Source organism: Conger conger, chromosome 12, assembly GCF_963514075.1.
Source record: "Conger conger chromosome 12, fConCon1.1, whole genome shotgun sequence".
NCBI lineage: Eukaryota > Metazoa > Chordata > Actinopteri > Anguilliformes > Congridae > Conger > Conger conger.
Genome location: NC_083771.1, coordinates 47657693 through 47678549, shown reverse-complemented (window position 1 = coordinate 47678549; position 20857 = coordinate 47657693). Strand labels below are relative to the sequence as shown.

Genomic DNA, 20857 nt, shown 5'->3' with positions numbered 1-20857 from the left:
AAGCTGGAAATAAGCAATATTATACAGAGTTTCAGTGATCACTCGTCTGGAGTGCAATTTGGGCAGCTGTGCGTTCTTTTATCTCTTTACATCTTCAATCCATGCGTGTTAAGCTATAACCTTTGTCTCTTATTTTAAGTTACAGTTACATCGTTTGTGGTAGACTATCATATCTTAGTTATATAACCAGCTAGTTACATAGCCAAATAAGTTGCATGCTCATAATTTAGTTGGTCAGTTAAACTTCAAGACAAAAATATAAACACAACACACAACACACAATTAACAGCTAAACTCTCCTGTGCTGTCTTCCATTGGAACTACGTGCCTCGCTACATTAAAATTTTTTAACAAAGATCAAATCTACAGAAACTGGACGGGCCTATGAGAAAGTGGGAGGGATATTTATATATATCAGAATATATTGCAGAATAGAAACAGTGCATAGATTGAACCACTCAAAACAAATCATTTAATAGACACAGTGCATAGATTGCATACATTGAACCATTCAAAAACAAAATTTGAGATTTCAGTTTTTGCAATTGACATTCCAGAAAAATTTCACTTTGAGCCTAGTTCAAGGCAGTAAACGAAATACAGTTCATTAATCAAATGAAAAGTTTCTTTTTAATGTGAGAACGTGAATGTGTCTGGATAAATTAATTAGTTTTACAAAGATGCAAAACAAAGTTTCAATTCAGTTTTCTAAATGGAAAAATATTGTCATAATCGTGACATAGAACATAAAGTTATCTCACATATAACAGATCAAAAAGGCAGTAAATAATAAACTTCAAACACCTAAGCAAGCAGTGATGTAGAGCTGATAATTGCCAATAACACATGAAGATTATATGCTTTAATAATAATTATTATTAACAACATAGAACACATATTTTGGATATATTTGAACACATATTTTCATATTTCCGCTAATATAGAGGTGAGAATATGAAATTAAGTCAGTTAAACTGTTCAAATATCACAGCCTATTTACAATCCGAATGAATGGAACAATGGACAGAGATCAGCCATGATGATTCACAGGCAGGATTTGTACAGATAAATGCTGCACATGTAAGGATACAGGCAATATCACTTTGTAGTATGAATATGATTTTATGAGTACAATGAGCTGCTGATGGTATTATCTCTCACAGAACCAGAGAAGACTCAGGGGAGGCTGCAGATATTCAGCAGTGTCTCTATCAGTGACCAGGAATTCTCACTCTTTCCTAAAATAAGTGATGATTGAATTCAACTGTGCCCTTTTAAAATGATGAGTGTGAGTGCTTTATTTGTATTATATAAATCTTGTTGTTTGTTCATGCCATTCAGCTTGGCTGGGGCTCTGTTTTGCTAAATAATTCTGAGTTGCACCTGTAAGCAGACTATTTGATATTAATTTCACACAGACGATGCATTTTCAACCCTACTGGAACAGGGGATGTGTAATCAATTAATTTTGATCTCCTCCTGTTTTCATCAAGAACGTTTCCTTCAGGTTTTCCATGGCTTTGTCTGGAGTTATAGCTCTCCAATTGGGGGGAATGTCAGAAGGCATAGCTCCGTATTCCTCTGCAAACTGCTTATTATACCTGCTGAAGACGTACTTCCAGTAGTCTGAGGCCTGGATGCTGGTGTCAGGCTGAATGCGCCAGTCAGGGTAAATGCTCTGATAGTACTTGTATGGATGAGATTTCCATTGTGTTTCACGAAACCTGAAGCATCCCTCACTGGCAACATCAGTGGAGCAGATATTGCTCACTAAAATACGCGCTACATAATGTATGCTTCCTGTAATTCCCTGAGGACGGTGAATGGAAGCAAAGTGCTCTGTGTGGCTCTTGCCACCAGCTTCACAGGGGGCCCGGCAGAAGGGACACTGCTTCCCACAGCCAAACACCCTGTTAAACAGCACCTTCTGTGGCTGAAAGGGCAGTGAGGTCAGCCTAGTTCTCACATCCCCACCTTTCTGAAACTCTGCGGCCTGCTCCATTTCATCCACAAGCACCTCCAGACACCGGGAAAAGTCTTCTGGTTTGGCAGAGTTTAAGGCCAGGACTGCGCTGAGGGGGTCTTTGGGGATGATTAGCTCCTGTAGGTCACTACAGATATCCTGAATGAACTGCTGAATGTTCTGGGCCTCCTCACCCCTTCCTGCTGCCTGTTCAGCTGCCTTCATCTGTGCGTTCTTAATGGCTTTTTTTATTCTGCTAACCATCACCTTCAGGCGATTAATCTCAATGTCCCTGAGGCTATCTCCCTCCGAGAACTGCTTCACCATCAGCTTCAATATCCAGTCATGTACAAAGGTCTCGTAATTATTTATGTATCTCACAAAGTCCCGAAAGTTATCACCCTTAAGCAGCTGCTCAAGGATTGAGAACTGGAAGAAGGTTCGAGTGCTGAAAGCAATGGCTTTCTGTCCTGCCAACATTTCATCCACAAGGTCAGGACCCAGAGATTTGGTGATGTATTCCTTCACCGCAGGTTGAAGACAGTTGATGGTGAAATCTTTGGCTTTCTTCTGACACTGGTCTCTTTTGTTGAACAGGTCCTTAAAGTCTGTGTAGTACTGTTGCTTGAACTGTTCCAGACAGTGACGAGGATCATTTACATGGATGAAAGCCAGATGCATTTTTTGAAACTCCCGTGCTGCATGTCCACAGATGTGGATCTTCAGCTTGGTCTGAAATTCAGCAGTTGTTTTCAGATTCATGTGCCTGTCCAGGATTTCGTCTACCTTGCAAAGCAATTCCATTGTGTATGTTTCATGGTAATCAGATCTTGTTCTCACTTTCTCATCAACAAACTGCTTGCTCTGCTCAATGATGTGATCAACTACCTGCTGGAACTCCTTCAACTCCTTTCCTGAGGATACATTCCAAAAGCATTGTTTTGATCCCAAATGTTTATTTTTCACTTTGAGTGGCTCTCTTCCATATTCAGACAAGTTGCCCACTTTTGAAAGTTTTTCACAAACTGAGCTGCCTTTCATCTCTAAGTTAACCCACAGCTGGTGGGAGATGTTTTGCACAATGTCTCGTTTCTCCATGCCAGGGAACCGCAGCTCTGCCACGGTCTTCTTCCACATCTTCTCAAATTCATCCACCAGCTGTTGATCTGACAGATCTTTACTTTTCCTGCATTTCTCAATCAGCCCCTGCACCTTTTTCTCCACTGTGGCCGTTTGATTGTTCTTGATGCTCTCTAACCTGAACATACCCTTTCTGATCTCCACCGTTGCCTCAAGCTTGTTTTTCACAGACTTCTCTGTCTCCCTCCTGATGGTTTTGGCTGTGATGTTCAAGTCTTCCTTGTACTTCTCTACCAAGTGAACATGTCCCTCTTGCCTCTTGTAGAATTCAGTGAGGTTGGCCAAAATGAGCGTTTCCCCTTTAGTCAGTTGAACAAAGGCCTCATTTGTCAGGTGGATCAGTAACTCATCCAAATTCTTAAATTCTGCTTCTGTGCCAAAGTTTGACACCTTTGTCTCAGCTTCCATTAGCCAGGAGTACATGTTCTTCCTGAAGTCCCACTCCCATTGATTGAATTCAGTGCAAAGCTGAGCATAAGCTTCAGCCACAAGGCTGTTGCGGAAACTGAAGATGAAGTTCTCATACTTCACTGCTTGCCATAAGCTCTTCGTCCATTCAAGGAACTCAATGATTGTGTGTGCTGAGCTGTTTCCAGATTTTTGTTCCATAAACTTCTCAATCACACTCCTCTTGAAAAGATCCACAGACTCACTGTAGCCAACACTGACAGGGGCCATGGGAGGGTTGCCGTGCCAGAGCCCAGGGATGTACCAGGTGTTTTTCTCTGGATCATACTCCATGACATCAGTAAATGTGTAGTTGTTTCCCTTCTTTTCCATCTTAGCTGCTGCTTGGGTCATCTCATTCAGCTGCTCCAGCAGAAGCTTCCTGTCTCTCATGTTACTGTCATGGGCAGAGATGTCTGGCACATTCTGGTGCACAAAATGACAGCAGGGTTTTCTCCCAACTTCTTTCATACGCAGGAAGGCGTGCACCACAATCTGCAGGATATCGTTCATTTCCATGCAATTCTCCATGGCGATGTTGATGACTGTGATGTCACTCAGCCCCACCACCAGAGTGGCCAGTTCATTATCATGCTCATGACTGTCAATCAGCTGTGCCAACTGTGGTGCCTTCAAACCTTCAGTGTCAATAATCATGATGTAATCACACCCAAGCCGCACTTTAAAATCCTCTTTCACTCTGATGAGGAGCATGAAGGCCCCTCTGGTGCACCTGCCACTACTGACAGCAAACTGGACCCCAAACATGGTGTTCAGGAGGGTGGACTTCCCAGTGCTCTGTACCCCCAGTACAGTGATCACCCGGATCTTACATTTATCCTGAGTGAGATGATGGAGTTCTTTCAGAACCTGTGTCACCCACTCCAGAGGAATATTGCTTGAGTCTCCATCCACCAGCTCAAGAGGAAAGCCCTCCTGTAGCAGCTCTGCACAGTGACGTGGCAGGCACTTAATCTCTGGGGTGAGGGCTTTGGGGAGTGAGCAGGCCGACTCGTACAGCTGACCCATTTCCCTCAGGAAGTGCTCCGTCCCCAAGGAGCAGCTGGAGATCTCCCTGTCCAACTGTGCAATGAGCTCCTTGTTTTCTGAGGAACTCAGACACTGTTCCTTGTACAATGCCCGAAGAGGTGGAAGGTGTGTGCGTGACAGATTATCCAGATTGATCCTCATCCACTTGAGGAAATACTTGCGCTCCTCTGTGGAATTGCACATCGCAGAGATGAAACGGGACATAGAATTGGAGATGCTGTGAGCCCTCTGCTGTTCTCTGAGCTTCTGCCTCTGATCTGCAAGCTCATTCTTGTAAACTTCTATGTTTTTCTCCCCAGCATTTTTCATCCTGCACTGTTCCTTCTCCAGTTTGGCCAGCTGTTGCCATGCAGTCCCTTGCAAGGGCAGCTCTTTCTCCTTGAAGCTTGGAATATCAGATATTCTTCCTGTGATTTCATCAGCATTAAGCTTGCCACTCTTACAGTGGATGTAATTTTCATCAACATGGATCAGAAGCTCATATGCAGGAGCAGACATCCTTTCAATGCTCATTTTAATGTTTCCCTTTAAAATACCACGGATAGCCAAACACAGGTTTTTGTTGAATTCTGCATCATTTCTTCCCGGATGCTTTATGATGATGTCACTGGGTTTTGTCTCCGAAATACATTTCCTGAAGTCATCCTCATCGAAGGTCTGGCTCTGTGAATTGGTGATCAAAATCCAATGAGTTTTAAAGTGCTCAGAGTCCAGAAATTTTTGTTCAAACTTAAAGTTGTCGCAAAACACAAATATAGCAGTAGATGTGCGGCAGAGGAAAGCGTTCTGAGTTTCAAAGTCTCTGAGGTCCCCACGGAGGTTAGCTATAGCCAGAGGCTCAGAGAAGATGTCAGTGTTTTTGTTCCCACTGGGCAGATACCAGCTGATTTCCACCAGCCCATTGGAAATCCTCCTTGGGGTGTCACCACACTCCATGTTTTTGTGAACAAAGGTGTCGTGGTACTGCTGAGGGTTGCTGAGGACTTGGTTCAGAATGTGAGACTTGGACATGCTGCTGTTTCCCAGCCTCACAAAAGAGACCATGGGGAGGTCAGAGAGAACAATGCTCTCCTCGACAAACCCTCTTGGGTCATCCAAAGAGTGTGGCTTGTACGTTTTCACAATATCCCTCATGGCCCACAGCATTAAAGTGCACTGCTGTGTATCACATTTAGGAAGCAGCAGAGGCACAGAGAACTGGCACATGGACATTTTCAAAGCCATCTCCTGCTGGAGAAAGCCATCTGAACACAGAAAAACAGCAATTATGAGGTCCAGGGGGTTGACTCTGTTGCTGTGGTCCTGTGGATTTTTCATGGTGTTCAGTAAACTATCCAGGCTTTGGGGCTCTGTGTCCGTTTCCGAGGTACAGCTCATTCTACGAAAGGACTCATTCACCATCATCAGCTTCCTCAGGAAACACCATGGCAGAGATTTCAGAGACTGGATGCTTTCATCAGATAAAGTCTCTGCATCAATCTCCAGCACCTGGCTCAGAGTCAGCTTGTTCTTCAGGTGGTGTTCCAGTCCCAGGTCTCTCAGCAGCTCCTCCAGACTGGTTCCTGTCATTGGGGATGGAAGCTGCATTAGTACATATGCACAGTAGTACAGTAATAAAATCATAAGAATGCATAAAAATACACTTGCACATCAAAAAATGACTAAAGTTCTTGGCAAACTGAATGCTTCATACTCCTGAGTGATGCTATGGCTTGTATTATTGTACCCTGTTCATCATTAATTCATCTCTAGCCCTGGACCATGATTCTGAGGTGTTCAGGGACACTTGAATGCAGTGATTCTCCCTGCCGAGTCCCTCCCCCCACCCTCGGAGCTGCTCCCTCATGCACAGGCCTTACTGGGATCCTGGTGTGCTGAACCAAAGTCCGTATTTACACATGTCATGCAGCATTTTCATAAGAGGTCACAGAAATGTATTGTTTAATTAAGTTCATTGCAGGCTTAAAAATCACTGCTGCTAGAGCAATACATTACATTACATTATTGGCATTTGGCAGACGCTCTCATCCAGAGCTACGTACAACAAAGTGCATATCCATAACCAGGGATAAATGCACTGAAAGACCCTAGAGGGAAGTACAATTTCAATTGCTACCCGTACAACAAAGATAAGGACCAGGGCCTATTTTCTTTTTTAAACAACAAATAAACAAACAGAAAACAAAGCAAAAGTAACCAAACTCAACAATCCAAATACTGCTTACCTAGCCAACTAAAAATACCGAAACACAACGTAAATCACAAAGACAACAATTAAGGTTCACAGGGAGGTAGGGAGGGATGGGGAGAGGTGCTGCTTGAAGAGGTGCATCTTCAGTTTGCGCTTGAAGGTGGGGAGAGATTCTACAGTTCTGACCTCAACGGGGAGTTCGTTCCACCACCGTGGAGCCAGAACAGACAGTAGTCGTGAGCGTGAGGTGGAGGTTCAGAGAGGAGGAGGTGCCAAGCGGCCTATGGAGGCTGAACAAAGAGGTCTGGCAGGGGTGTAGGGTCTGATAATTTTTTGCCCTGGGGAACTCCTGTGGCAAGGGGCAGAGGTGTCGATACCGTACCAGCCCAGGCAACCTGGAAGGAGCGACCAAGAGAGGTAGGACAGGAGAGGTAGGACTCAATCCAGTCCAGGGCTGTGCCACAGATGCCTGTTGCTGACAGGGCGGACAGGAGGATGGAGTGATCCACAGTGTCGAAGGCAGCAGAGAGATCTAGAAGAATGAGGACAGAGGAGAGGGAGGCTGCTTGTGCGGCAAGAAGCGACTCACTGATGGAGAGGAGCACGGACTCTGTCGAGTGGCCCGATCTGAAGCCAGACTGATGGGGGTCTAGCAGGTTGTTGTTAGAAAAGAAAGAAGAAAGTTGAGTAGAAGCAGCTCGTTCTATGGTTTTAGAAAGAAAAGGAAGAAGAGATACCGGGCGGTAGTTCTGGATGATGGAGGGATCCAGGGTAGGCTTTTTTAGCAACGGAGTGATGTGGGCCCTCTTGGTGGATGCTGGAAAACAGCCGGAAGACAGGGAGGAGTTGACAAGGGAGGTGACAAATGGGAGAATGTCAGGTGTGATAGTCTGGAGAAGAGAAGAGGGGATAGGGTCAAGGGCATTGGTTGTAGGGCGGTGGGAGAGCAGGAGTTGAGAAACATCAGAGTCTGTAAGGGGGGGAGAAAGTGGAAAAGGAAGGGATGGGCCTTGAGGGGGGAAAGGACACAGTAAGGGGGGCGGTGGTTGTAAAGGATCGGCAGATGACTGTGACCTTCTCATCGAAAAAATCAGCAAAGTCATCAGCAGCGAAGGAGGACTGAGGTGGAGGAGGCGGTGTGTTGAGGAGAGAGGAGAAAATGGAGAACAGTTTCCGGGGGTTAGACCGGAGTTCTGAATTTGTGTCTGATAGTATTTTGCTTTGGCGGCAGTGACAGCGGAAGAGAATGCCGACAGGAGAGACTGGTAAATTGTGAGGTCTGAAGGGTCTCTGGATTTTCCCCACTTCCTCTCCGCTGCGCGGAGGCTGGTCCTGGAGGTACGGAGGGTGTCAGATATCCAAGGACTGGGAGGGGATGTGCGAGGTGGCTTTGAGACAGGGGGACAGAGAGAGTCAAAGGCGGAGGAGAGAGATGAAAGGAGGGTGGCAGATACAGAGTCAGTGGGGAGTTTGGAGAAGGACTCGAGAGGGGGGAGGGAGGCGGTGACAGTGGTCGCAAAGGAAGAGGGTGAGAGGGAGCGGAGGTTACGGCGGGCTGAGGAAGTGTGGGTGGGAGGAGGATGGGGAGGAAGAGGGAGGGAGAATGAGATGAAGTGGTGATCAGATGTATGCAGAGGGGTAACCGTGAAATCAGTGAGCAGTTCCTCACAAAGACAAGGTCTCGGACATCGCCCGCCTTGTGGGTTGGAGGAGAGTGTTGCAGGGAGAGGCCAAAGGAGTGGAGTAGCAGTAGGAAGGCAGCAGCCTGGGAGGCTTCAAGGTGGATGTTGAAGTCTCCAAGGAGAATCAGTGGGGTGCCATCCTCAGGGAAGGAGCTGAGAAGGGTGTCTAGCTCATCAAGGAAGTTTCCCAGGGGCCCTGGAGGACGATAGATAACTGCAATGAAAAGTTTAGTAGGGTAGGATACTGCAACAAAATGGAATTCAAAAGTGAATATGGACAGGTCAGAGAGGGGGAGAGCAGAGAATTTCCATGAGGGGGAAATTAAAAGACCAGTACCACCGCCACGGCCGGAAGGCCGGGGGGTGTGTGAGAAGGAGAAGGAGGATGAGAGGGCAGCAGGAGTGGCGGTGTTGTCAGGTGTGATCCAGGTCTCTGTTAGGGCAAGGAATTGTAGGGACTGGAGGGAGGCATATGCAGGGATGAAGTCAGCCTTCCGAGTGGCAGACTGGCAGTTCCATAGTCGCCCTGTGACAGCAAAGTCCTCACAGGGCGAGGTTCGAGGGGTTCCGACGCCGTGGAGGCCCACGTCGCAGGGGGCGTCTTCTTCAATAGACCCTGACTGTCACTAGGAAACTCATTATTCTCCACCTCTGGACACATGGGAAAGGGAAGTTGTTGGAAATATAGAGGAGAATAAGTATTGAGGACAGTTAGTCAGAAGGAGGAAGTAGTTATTTTTTTGGGTGAATTTGTCCAGGGCCAGGACCCCTCCTCCTACACTGTGCCCTGTCACTGTGCTGGGACATTGGATTTCTGCTTGGTCCAGAGGGAAGAGCACCTCCCACTGGCCTACCAGCACCTCTTCCTACTTGGTTTCCCAGGAGGTCTCCCTCCTCATCTACTTGGGGTCCTCACCTTTACTGATGGTCTCATCTTTAGACACACTCACACTCTGCTCTGAGTCTTCAGTTTCCTGCAATGAAAAACATCACAGACAGTGTTTTCATATTTCATATTCTGTTTGCTTTTGTTTTACACAATACAATGTAATACGTTATTTCAGGAAGTGGTTAGGTTAAGTGCGGCTAAGTTGAATAATGCAGCTGGGACCTGTCAGGCATAGAGGCTGTCCAATCACAAGCTTTCAGGCAAGCGCTCTGGGTGTAGGAGCCGCGGTGGCGCAACAGGCTACCACGCAGCAGACTTGCGGTTGCAGTTCACTGCAGTTGGGTTCGATTCCCGGTCCTGCCAAAGGCCAAGTTTGGCCGGCTCACATGGAGCAGCAAGGGTGGGACTTGGCAGGGTTAGTAGATTGCCGCACAACAAAAAGTACCTTGGGCACCTTGGAATTACGGAAGAATGAGCATGAGATGAGATGGCTTGAAGAAGGCGTGTTGCTCTCCTTCATGCTGCTGAGGGACGGGGTGTGGGTGGTGTATGTAATACTAGCTCTAATTGAATCAGACGGGGTACAATTGGCTACCAAATTGGGAGAAAAAAAATAAAATAAAAAAAATAAAACAAAAAAAAAAAAGAGTTCTGAATGTGTTTTTATTTTACACAATATTTTTATACATTGACTCATTTATTAATATGAATACTAGCCGGTATTTCAGGAAGTGGTTAGGTTAAGTGCTGCTTAGTTGAATAATGCAGCTGGGACCTGTCATAGAAGCTGTCCAATCACAAGCTTTCAGGCAAGAGTTCTGGGCGTGTCTGAATGTGACTCGAGGAATGGCTCTAGAGCAGAGATCTGGAACCCAAATCTTGGATGGCTGCAGTGTTTCCTGGTTTGGTGTTTTTAGCAAATATTTAATGTAAGTCACTGATTGCTTGTTTGCAAGGCCTTCACAGGATGCCTACAAGACCATACAAAAAATCCTTTTTGAATTTTGCCCTGGAATTGAACAACTGGACATTCTGACCTACAGAACTGGAGTTTGGCTCTGAGATTTGTCAAATCTCACCTCCTCCTCGTGTGCAGTGCACACAGTGTCTTTGGTGTCCTTACTCAAGGTCCCATCCATGTTTTCAGTATCTGCTGAACATCTCTTTTCCTCTGACTTAGCTGGGCCAGCAGAGGAGGGTTGGGACTGGGCCAGGCATGAGGATGCGTTCTCTGGTGCTGGTTCTGTGCCCAGCCTGGATCGGTTGTCTGTGGTCTCCTCCCGATTCTCAGAATCTGCACCTGAGATGCTCAAAGACAGACCACAGTCACACGCCCTGGTATATGAGGTCCAAGGAAGGATCTCAAACCCTTAACATCCACCCCAAGTAAAATGTGTCATTTCAAAAAACAGTTTTGATAAAGCAGGGCGGCATGGATGGTGTAGTGGGTATCACTGCCACCTCACAGCAAGGAGGTCCTGGGTAATCCCAGTCAAGACGGGGCCTCTCTTTGCATGTCCTCCCCGTGTTTGTGTGGGTTTCCTCCCACAGTCCAAAGAAATGCAGGTTAGGCTGATTGGAGAGTCTAAATTGCCTGTGGGTATGAATGTGCGAGTGAATCGTGTGTGTGTGCCCTGCGATGGACTGCCGACCTGTCCAGGGTGTATTCCTGCCTTTCACCCAATGTATAATAGGCTCCAGCCCTCCTGCGACCCTGTTTAGGATAAGCGGGTTAAGATAAAAGATGGATGGATGGATGGATAGAGTTTCTTTAAAGCACTGCGGTGGTGCACAGCTAAGCACTAGTGGCTCAGCTCAGCACCATATAAGACATGGCTAAGCATCACAGTGGCGCTGTTATGATCTGCGTTTTCTGTATCTGTATTTTGTAAGTCCTCAGAATTTTTGCCTCTGTGCTTCCAGAAGTCAATCTGTCAGTTCATTCCCTATCATTTGTTTCACCTGTGTTCTACTTCCTGATTGTGGGACTCACAGGATTCTTGTTTCCTCTCGTTATCTCCCTATATACACCGGTTTGTTTTGTGTAGTATTTGCCAGATTGTCATGTGCTTCCGCGATACTTTCCAGTGTTTTTTCCTGTCTGATTACCTGTGTATCGACCTGTTTGGCTTTCGACTTCTGAGTCCTGGATTACCCTTCTGTTCATCTTTGATCCGCTGTGTTTGGACTCCCTTTGATTTATTGGTTTGTGTTTTTGGTTTTCGATTCTGTTTATCCCCCAGTTTGGACTACCTCATTGTTTTTGTTGCATCTGTTTGCCTGGCTATCAGACTCCTGCTTGGAGTATCGTTTAAGAACTGTTTATTCTCTACTATACCTGTTTGCTGGTTCTCGACTGGCTTGTCTACTCTGCCCAAAAGTTAATAAAGACTTCAAATTGAACTTCTGTGGTCTAGCTATTGGGTTTGTTGTTCTGAAGCCTGACAGGCACAGGGCATCACACTTTCATTCGTTGCAGTTGCACACTTTTATCTTGGTGAGTACATTCCCCAATTTACCCATTAGGGCAGCCATCTAAACTGTTAAGTTGAAATTGCTACTACTTTGACTAGTTTAGCAAGCTGGGTGAATGACAGCTCGCTAAGTAATGACATGAAAATGAAGCTAGGGGGGCTGGTTATTAACTAGCATGCTAGATTTACCTGGGACAGGTTTCCTTGCAGAGCACCGTTTGTAGCCACATTCACTGCAGAATTTGTCATTCTGCCGACATTCACTGCTGCATTTGGGGCACTCCATCTGCATCCGTCTGGGCAAACGTAACATAACAAAACATAACATGACATGACATTAGCATAACACAATGATGAGAACAGGCCATTCAGCCCAGCAATGCTCACCTTTACCAAACACTAAAGTGTACCTACTGCTTAGTTTGCCTAAAAGCTAGATAGTATCTAACCCTATCAAGCCTGAAAACCTTCCAGTGTGTAAACCAGTCATAAGTAACATTTGGTCTCATGCGCTGGTCAGCTTGCTGACTTCCCCCTCCTGGAGCATACATTGTTAGCCCCCACCGTTGGCACACATGCCTGTGGGGGAGAGCTAGAGAAGGATTCTTAGAGGCACCTTCTTGGGCCCTGGGGGCCCCCCTTTTCTCACATTCCTACAGGATTTGAGTACAGGAGTACAGGAGATGGCATAAAGATGTTTCATGATAATCCCAGGTCAGAATATAGTAATGTTTGGTGTTATTCTGATTGGTTCAGTGCGACTGGTGTAATGGTCTAGTTTTTGTAACAGTCTACCGTTCGGTATCGACACCTCGGCCCCTCGCCACAGGAGTTCCCCAGGGCTCAGTCCTTGGCCCGCTTCTTTTTTCTCTCTACACTCGCTCCCTTGGCCCTGTGATCACTGCACATGGGCTATCCTACCACTGCTATGCGGACGATACCCAACTCTTCGTCTCATTCCCGCCGTCTGATACGCAGGTTTCAGCCCGTATCTCCGCTTGCCTGAGGGACATCCAGAGCTGGATGGACAACCACCATCTAAAGCTCAACTCAGGTAAAACTGAAATGATATTCATCCCTGCTAATGCCTCTCCCCATCTGGATCTCTCCATTTCCCTCGGGGATACCACACTCACGCCGTCACCCAGTGCAAGGAACCTCGGCGTGGTGATGGACAGCAGACTGTCCCTTTCCGAGAACATTGCGGCGGTGACCCGGTCTTGCAGGTTCTTCCTATACAACATACGGAGAATCCGCCCCTTTCTCACCCCCTACTCGACCCAGCTCCTGGTCCAAGCGATGGTTCTGTCCCGCCTGGACTACTGCAATTCCCTCTTGGCTGGCCTCCCAGCGTCTGCCATCAGACCCCTCCAACTCATCCAGAATGCAGCAGCTCGTCTGGTCTTCAACCTTCCCAAATACTCACACGTCACCCCCCTGCTTACTTCCCTCCACTGGCTGCCTGTCATGGCTCGCATCAAATTCAAAACATTGGTGCTAGCCTTCCAAGCAGTTAAAGGGTCTTCCCCAGCTTATCTGCAAAAAATCATCAGACCCTACACCCCTGCCAGACCTCTTCGTTCAGCCTCCACAGGCCGCTTGGCACCTCCCCCTCTCAGAACCTCCACCTCACGCTCACGACTACTGTCTGTTCTGGCTCCACGGTGGTGGAACGAACTCCCCGTTGAGGTCAGAACTATAGAATCCCTCCCCACCTTCAAGCGCAAGCTGAAGACACACCTCTTCAAACAGCACCTCTCCCCATCCCTCCCTACCTCCCTGTGAACCTTAATTGTTGTCTCTGTGACTTGTGTATCAGTATTTTAGTTGGCTAGGTAAGCAGTGTTTGGATAGTTAACTTTGGTGACTTTTGCTCTGTTTGTTTGTTTGTTCAAAAAAAAAAAAAAAAAATAAAAAAAAAAAAAAAAAAAAAAATTAAAAAATTAAAAAAAAAAAAAAAAAAAAAAATTGGCCCTTGCCCTTATCTTTGTTGTACAAGTAGCAGTTGAAATTGTACTTACCTCTAGGGTCTTTCAGCGAACTTATCCCTGGTTATGGGTATGCACTTTGTTGTACGTCGCTCTGGATAAGAGCGTCTGCCAAATGCCAATAATGTAATGTAATGTAATGATATCATAACCATTCAGGAGCCGAGGGGAAACTGGGCAAAAGCTGTCTCTGTAGAAGCCATGTGTTTTAGCCCCCTGCCTGGTGGGCCTGGCTGTAAATTATAGATGGGTGACTCACTTTTAGGGTCAAGAACTAAGGCCTGGATTTTGGAGATAAGGAGAAGAAACCAAACAGTCTGGGATGTCTCCTTTCCTTTCATTCACCCAAATCAGGTTTATCCAAAAGGTATATTACCATGAGAGGCACAAAGACATATTTACAGCATAGTGCAGTTATCATGAAAACTCCCAACTACAGCATTCACAGATATGATGGGGCGGCCTGTAGCATAGTGGTTAAGGTCAGGAAGGGCTGCCATTTGTGAGGGGCCTGAGAGCTGGGGTTTCAAGGTTGTTTAGACTACCTGTTGGGGAGTTAAGATGTATGAGTGGTCCAAGGCCAGTTGGGTCATGGGAAAAGAATCCTCCCGAACATTGGTGACCTCCCTGTGACCCCATACCTGGTCACTTCCAAGGGGGAAGACTCCGGACAATGCCACAGTGCCCTCATTTGGGCACTGCTGTCATTACACCGGTGACTGCTCTCTTGGATTAAATATTCAAAACTGCTATTAAGATAGTAAATAGACCCGGTAACACCTTGAAAACATTGCCCATGTGATCCTTGTATTATTGCATTAAGTCTTATGTAATGGTAACAGGAATTGCATGTAAAATGGATAATCAGGAGGGAAGTTTCATGATAACTGCATGGATGTGATCTGGTAAAATCAAGGAATCGGATGAGATACATTTCATACCAAATGGAATTTAATAAACTATAGTTTCAGTATCATCTCATTTTCCCTACTCAACAACCCCCAACGGTGGGGGTCTAAATTCCAGATTTGACCACCCCTCCAGGTTGATTTATGGCACTGCCGCCTGGTTTCAAACGTATGATTTGGCATAAAAGCAAGGGAGACAGACCAATCTGGGAAGATCGTATTCGACTTCCCACACAGCATATTGTACGTGTATGTAAGTATCAGGAAGATCGTATTCGACTTCCACACAACATGTCTTATGTATGTATGTATGTGTAGCAGCGGAAGATCGTATGTGACTTTCCACGCGGCATATTCTATACTCTGTGTTTGTGTGTAGTCCAAGCAGGCTAGGTATGATTATTTACTCTATCTCTATTCTTAATTTGTGTATTTTGTAATTGATTGTGATATTCTAAAGCTAATAACCTACCTGTCTGCAAATAAACTATTTTGTTTGTAACTTGCGTGATCTCCATGACTCTAATTCATCTTGTACCTTTTCAGCCTAAATTATAACTGAATACTCAGGGGGAAATGGTGGCCAAAGACCGACCGATCGGCGGGGGCGGTGCACCTGTGGTAGTTCTAAGCTGTGCGGTCAGCAATTTCTGTCCCTTAAAGGGTCGGGGGACGCACGGCTCTTGTAATCTGGTGCGAAGGGAACCCATGGGCGTTACGGCGCTGGTTCCTGCCAAATTAGCTCTAAGGAGCCCAGTTAATGCTACGCTGACCTGGGCTCGCAACTATCATGGCAGGTTTGCATGTATTGTGTTGACTGGACCCTCAGCCTCTGAGTTCTCCACCGAACTGAGATTTCAGCAGTAATGCTAATCCCGGGAGCATATATTGAGTAATGGTGGCGCAGGTACAAGTCCAATGTAATCACTCCCGAGGTCCGCGTAAATTGCAAACCCAAATTTCTAAATGATATTTTAAATGGAGTCAGATAAACGAGTAAAACTATAGTAACCACTAAGCTTACAATACGGCCCCGTTTGAGAACGGAGAATATTAAGAATTGTACTGATCCGTTTCTGGCCAGCTATAAGCGGGATATGGGGCAGGTCAATCCATATCCGACCCATGGCAACGGACCCAGTATATTCTTAAACATAATTGTGCTCTGTTCTTGTACGGAGGATAATAATTAACCCAACTAATGTTCTCCCAGCAACGCCAGAAGGACAAGCACGCAAAGCCCCCTTCGGCCCCCGCTAAATTCCGTCATTGGGTTAGCGTGGGGTTTTACAAGTGTTTCTGCCTCCACTATATGTCCTGGCATGCTACTCCACACAGTGACCACCCTTGGCCAATTTCCATTCATGCTCTCTCGTTGTGCTAACCAAACTCACCCTGAAGAATCGCCTGTAATTCACTTTGTTAATTCCTTTAATGAATTTAAAAGCCTCAATCAAATCAACCCGATGTCTCCCTTTACTAAGCTTGGAGAGAAGAAGCATCTTAAAGTCCTCATTACTTTTATCTTTTATACATGGAATCAATCAGGTTTCCCTTCTTTGAACCTGTGTAACATCACACAGTTAAAGAAGAGTCAAAGCACCTTATACAAAATGTGGAAATGTGAGGTTGGAGATGTAAAAGAAACCAGGTAATTCCCTTCCAAGGAAAGTAAACTGAAAGTAATTATTTGCCTGCCTGAAAACGTTGAGACTACATTCATTTAGCAGATGCTATGACCCAGAGCAACTCACCTGGTTTTTGAGCAATGGTGCCAAACCAGACTAATAACAAGATAACAAGTCCTTGCAATGATTATCTTTCAATCATGAGGTAAACGGGTCTATTGACAAATACATTGAAAATGTTGCTGTTGTCTCAATGGGCATTTAGACTAAAGACTGTAGCTGGGCCACTGAAGATGCAACATTAACAATAAGGCCAAACCACAAACAGAAAATGCAGTATTCTGAAATAAGCTCAAACCAAACAGCACCTAAGGGAAGTGAGGAGTTCATTGAGATGATGAAAAAAAAGACTAGAAATAAATGCAGATGTGGTCAATGTAGTTAACACTACACACAAATCTAGGTTGATATGTAGAAGTTTATTTCAGACATCATGAGGGAAATCTCTGATATCAAATTATAGGAAATTGAAATAGTTATTCAATTTAAGGGGGCAATTACTTTTTCATTCAACTTTTCATTGTTTGATAACTTTTTTCATTAAATCAATGAAACAATCATTTAAATATTTACTCAGATTCCCTTTGTCTAATATTACATTTTGCCTAAAGATCTGAAACCATTCGCTGTGAAAGATATGCAGTAATGGAGAAGAGCAGGAAGGGGGAGTTTTTACAGCACTGAATGCATATTCTCAGCTCAGGTATTTTCTATTTAGTGTTGCATTAACACTGGGCATTGTCTGTGCATGTATGATAAGCTGTGAATTAAACCAATGAGTGCCCTTGTTTCATTTACCTCCCATGCCCAGCACAAAGTCCTGCACGGTCCTGTGCTTTAGTGCTTGTCTGAAGCTGTTTATATTAGCCAGTAATATGAAGATGTTTAAATTAGCTTCACTTACCTAAAAAATCTCTTCTGGAATCAGTTTGGCTGCAATGTTTTTTCCGTGAAAACTAAAGAAAAGTGTGAAGATGAAATGAAACTGATGCGCCAAGCTGAGTGCGTTTAACAATGACCCAACACTCGACTGTCAGGCAATGTTCTGGTTTTGCAGTCTTTCTGGGAAGAGCAGGCGCGGCACCTCTTCTCTTTACTTCCTGTGCCTTTTGGTGAGACTTTGGCTGGAGCAGGACCAGATTCCTCCACTGGTACGACCTTCACAGTGAATACTGTTGAGGAGAAATTTTAAAATGCTGAGTTCAAAAGCTTTAAGAATTATGAGCCTGTATAAACTTTGTTACTGATACATGAAGGCATTGTGCAAAACTGCTGTGCTGTGCTGCTAGGGAGTGGTAGATGTCTGTGAGACTTCCTCTTTCAGACCCGACATTTGATAACAGGATGCTGAGTCGAAATCGAAATACGATTGGGCGAGAGGTATTGCTGGCAGAGAAAGAAAGATATTGAATTATGAAAATAAATGTGTGAAGAAAGATGTACCTTAAAAGGCAGAAAGACATTAAACAAAAAAAAAAAGACATGACATTAAGCCCTGGCTTCTGTTTGTTCAAAGTATTCACATGACTTGGACATTGTGACACTTGTAAATGCTTAATAATCTGTCACGTTTTAGGCGAAGTAAAAAGGTATAAAGAGGGACTGCCCCTCTTGCATTTTGGGGAAAGTGTCGGTAAGCACATACCCCCATTCTTTATTGGCTTGCAAGTAGAAAACTCACAGGTCTTTTCTTGACACCCTCTGCAGAAGCAGGAATGAGAGGATATTTCCACGACAGAACTTGGCATAGTCGGCAGGATTCCTAACTCAGTTTTTCTCCCTAAAATAGGAGCGAAGTTTCTGACCAAACGGAGGAGGCGGTGTATACTGCCAGGACCGGGTCCTGAAACGCTGAACCCACTCACACCAGCATATTCCATCTATCTGAACTGTTAAGTTGAAATTGCTACTGCTTTGACTAGTTTAGCAAGCTGGATGAATGATAGCTATCTAAGTAATGACATGAAAATTAAGCTGGTTGCTAACTAGCATGTTAGGCTTACCTGGGACACGTTCACAGCAGAACTTGTCGTTCTGCCCACATTCACTGCTGCAACTGGGGCATTCCATCTGCCTCCCTCTAGGCAAATACAACACAACACCACACCACAACACAACACACCACAACACAACATAACACAACACAACACAACACAACACAATGATGAGAACAGGCCATTCAGCCCAGCAATGCTCACCTTTACCAAACACTAAAGTGTACCTACTGCTTAGTTTGCAGAAAAGCTAGATAGTATCTCACACTATCAAGCCAGAGACCACTCTCTGTGTGAAAAAATACTTTGTAATGTCTGTGAGAAATGTATCCTTTGCCTTCTGCTCTCTTATTGTGCTCAACAAACTCACCCTGAAGAATAGCAATGTAGTTCACTTTGTTAATTCCTTTATTGAAATTAAAAGCCTCAATCAAATCACCCCGAAGTCTCCCTTTACTAAGCTTAGAGAGACTAAGCATCTTAAGATAAAGTCATTACTTTTATCTTTTATTCAGGGAATCAATCAGGTCTCCCTTCTTTGAACCTTTGTAACATCACACAGTTACAGCAAGAAGAGTCAAAGCACCTTGTACAAAATGTAGAAATGTGAGGTTGGAGACCAAAAGTAATTATTTGCAGGTCTGAAAGAGTTGAGACTACATTAATTTAGCAGATGGTGTGATCTAGAACAACTCACCTGGTTTTTGAGCAATGGTGCCAAACCAGACTAATAATAAGAAAAGACGTGTTGTATCACAAAAGTACAGGACTGTAGAGTCCTTGCAAATTGTGATTATCTTTCAATCAGGAGGAGACGAAAGCTTCAGCAAGTGCAAGTAAACGGGTCTATTGAAAAATACATTGAAAATGTTGCTGTTGTCTCGATGGGCATTTAGAGTAAATACTGTAGCTGGGCCACTGAAAATGCAACATTAAGAATAAGGCCAAACCACAAACAGAAAATGCAGTATTCTGAAATAAGCTCAACCCGGAATTATTCAACTAGTAAAACAAGTTGGATGAGAAGAAGGACAGCTACACAAGGTCTTTACATCCTAGATAAGAACTGAACCCTGGTATAGTAATGAATGACATGGTATCATATCTTACGGGAGTAAAGAGGTTTGTGGTTCAAAAGACATCAACTAAACTGGCAAAGTAAAACACCCCCAATGTGTATGTGATAGAAACAGAACACGATGGACAACTGCAGTGCAGGATAGAAGACCATTGGGCAAGTGAATTAGTCAAAGCGTGCAAAGAAGGCACACTGCAATTTGGAAATTGTAATGAAATATTTTTGCCTGGGAAAACCTTTATGGGACCATGGGTCCCAAGAAAATGGTCAAGAAAAGGGTCAGAGGACTGCACAAGTTCTCAGGTCCTAAATATATGATGTGAACCAGCGGTAAAGAATTTTAAAATCTGAGATTCCCGCAGTTTCAGTCCGACTCCAAGAATTAAAAGAGAAAGAAAGAAGGGTAAGAAGAAAGTGAATGGGGAAGGTTTTAAATTATGAATGAAGCAAAGGATAAACAACAACAGGGTATTAGAGAGAGGGAAGGAAGGGCAAGTTCTGAGAATAAAAAATAAAAACTTCCTCCACCCCATGCAACAGCATATTCCACACTGCCAGTGCCCATGTCTAATCCTCAAATGTTGAGTTGTTCTGAGTTATATCCAGATCTCCACTGCACGGCAAAAACAAAACCTGGGGAATTGCCAATTTGGAACTTACACGTGAGTAGTAGGGTGACCACCCATCCCACATTTTGCGGGACAGTCCCGAAAATGTAACGTTTGTCCCGCACCCTGCATGAACAGAACATGTCCTGCATTTCAAAGATTATTGTAAAAATATATATAAATAAATAAAAAAGGTAATTCCTTTTATGTCCTGCTCCAATTACCCTCTTATATTTAAAAATGTTGTTATTGGGGGAAAAAAGTTCAGTGGCTCAAATTCTTTTTTTTTTTTCAACTAGCATGCCTCCGTGGCCAGTGCATAATTTTTATGTGGAATTAGTAAAAGTAAAGTTTGCAACTCTTTTAAACGGTAAGCCTTGTGGTTATTAATTTACTTTGATACCAGCCCTGGCCTTCTTTATTATTATGCAAAATATTGAATGATTTTGGGGTATGTCTGAATTTATTCGGTAAGAGAGAAGGCCTGTGTAGTCTATAGCCTTTTTCATTTCACCAATGCTGTAATGATGCGTGTGTATGACAGAGAGAGAGAGAGATAGAGAGAAAGAAAGAAAGAGAGGGAGGTAGAGAAAAAGAAAAGAGACTTAGCACACACGTTTTGAGATTGGAGCTGTGTTGGGGCTTGTGTGTTGGTTGTTGATGGCAAACTCATATAATCAAGCATAGATTGAATACTCAAACGGCAGTTAGCCGAATGCCCTCCCATTAAATTTGCTCTGCACCTTGCCTGAGAGCA

The 20857-nt window shown here is 44.6% G+C and overlaps 1 protein-coding gene across 1 annotated transcript; it reads right to left on the bottom strand.

Annotated features, from left to right (window-relative positions):
- Positions 1–449: 449 nt before the first annotated feature.
- On the bottom strand, positions 450–6202 carry LOC133142267 (up-regulator of cell proliferation-like). The gene has a single exon (XM_061263380.1). The coding sequence runs from the start codon at positions 6185–6187 to the stop codon at positions 1463–1465; it is 4725 nt and encodes a 1574-aa protein (XP_061119364.1). The 5' UTR covers positions 6188–6202; the 3' UTR covers positions 450–1462.
- Between the last annotated feature and the right edge of the window lie 14655 nt (positions 6203–20857).

Coding starts and splice junctions, on each gene's coding strand:
- LOC133142267 (XM_061263380.1), bottom strand. CDS start 6,187: ATGCAGCTTCCATCCCCAATGACAGGAACCAGTCTGGAGGAGCTGCTG.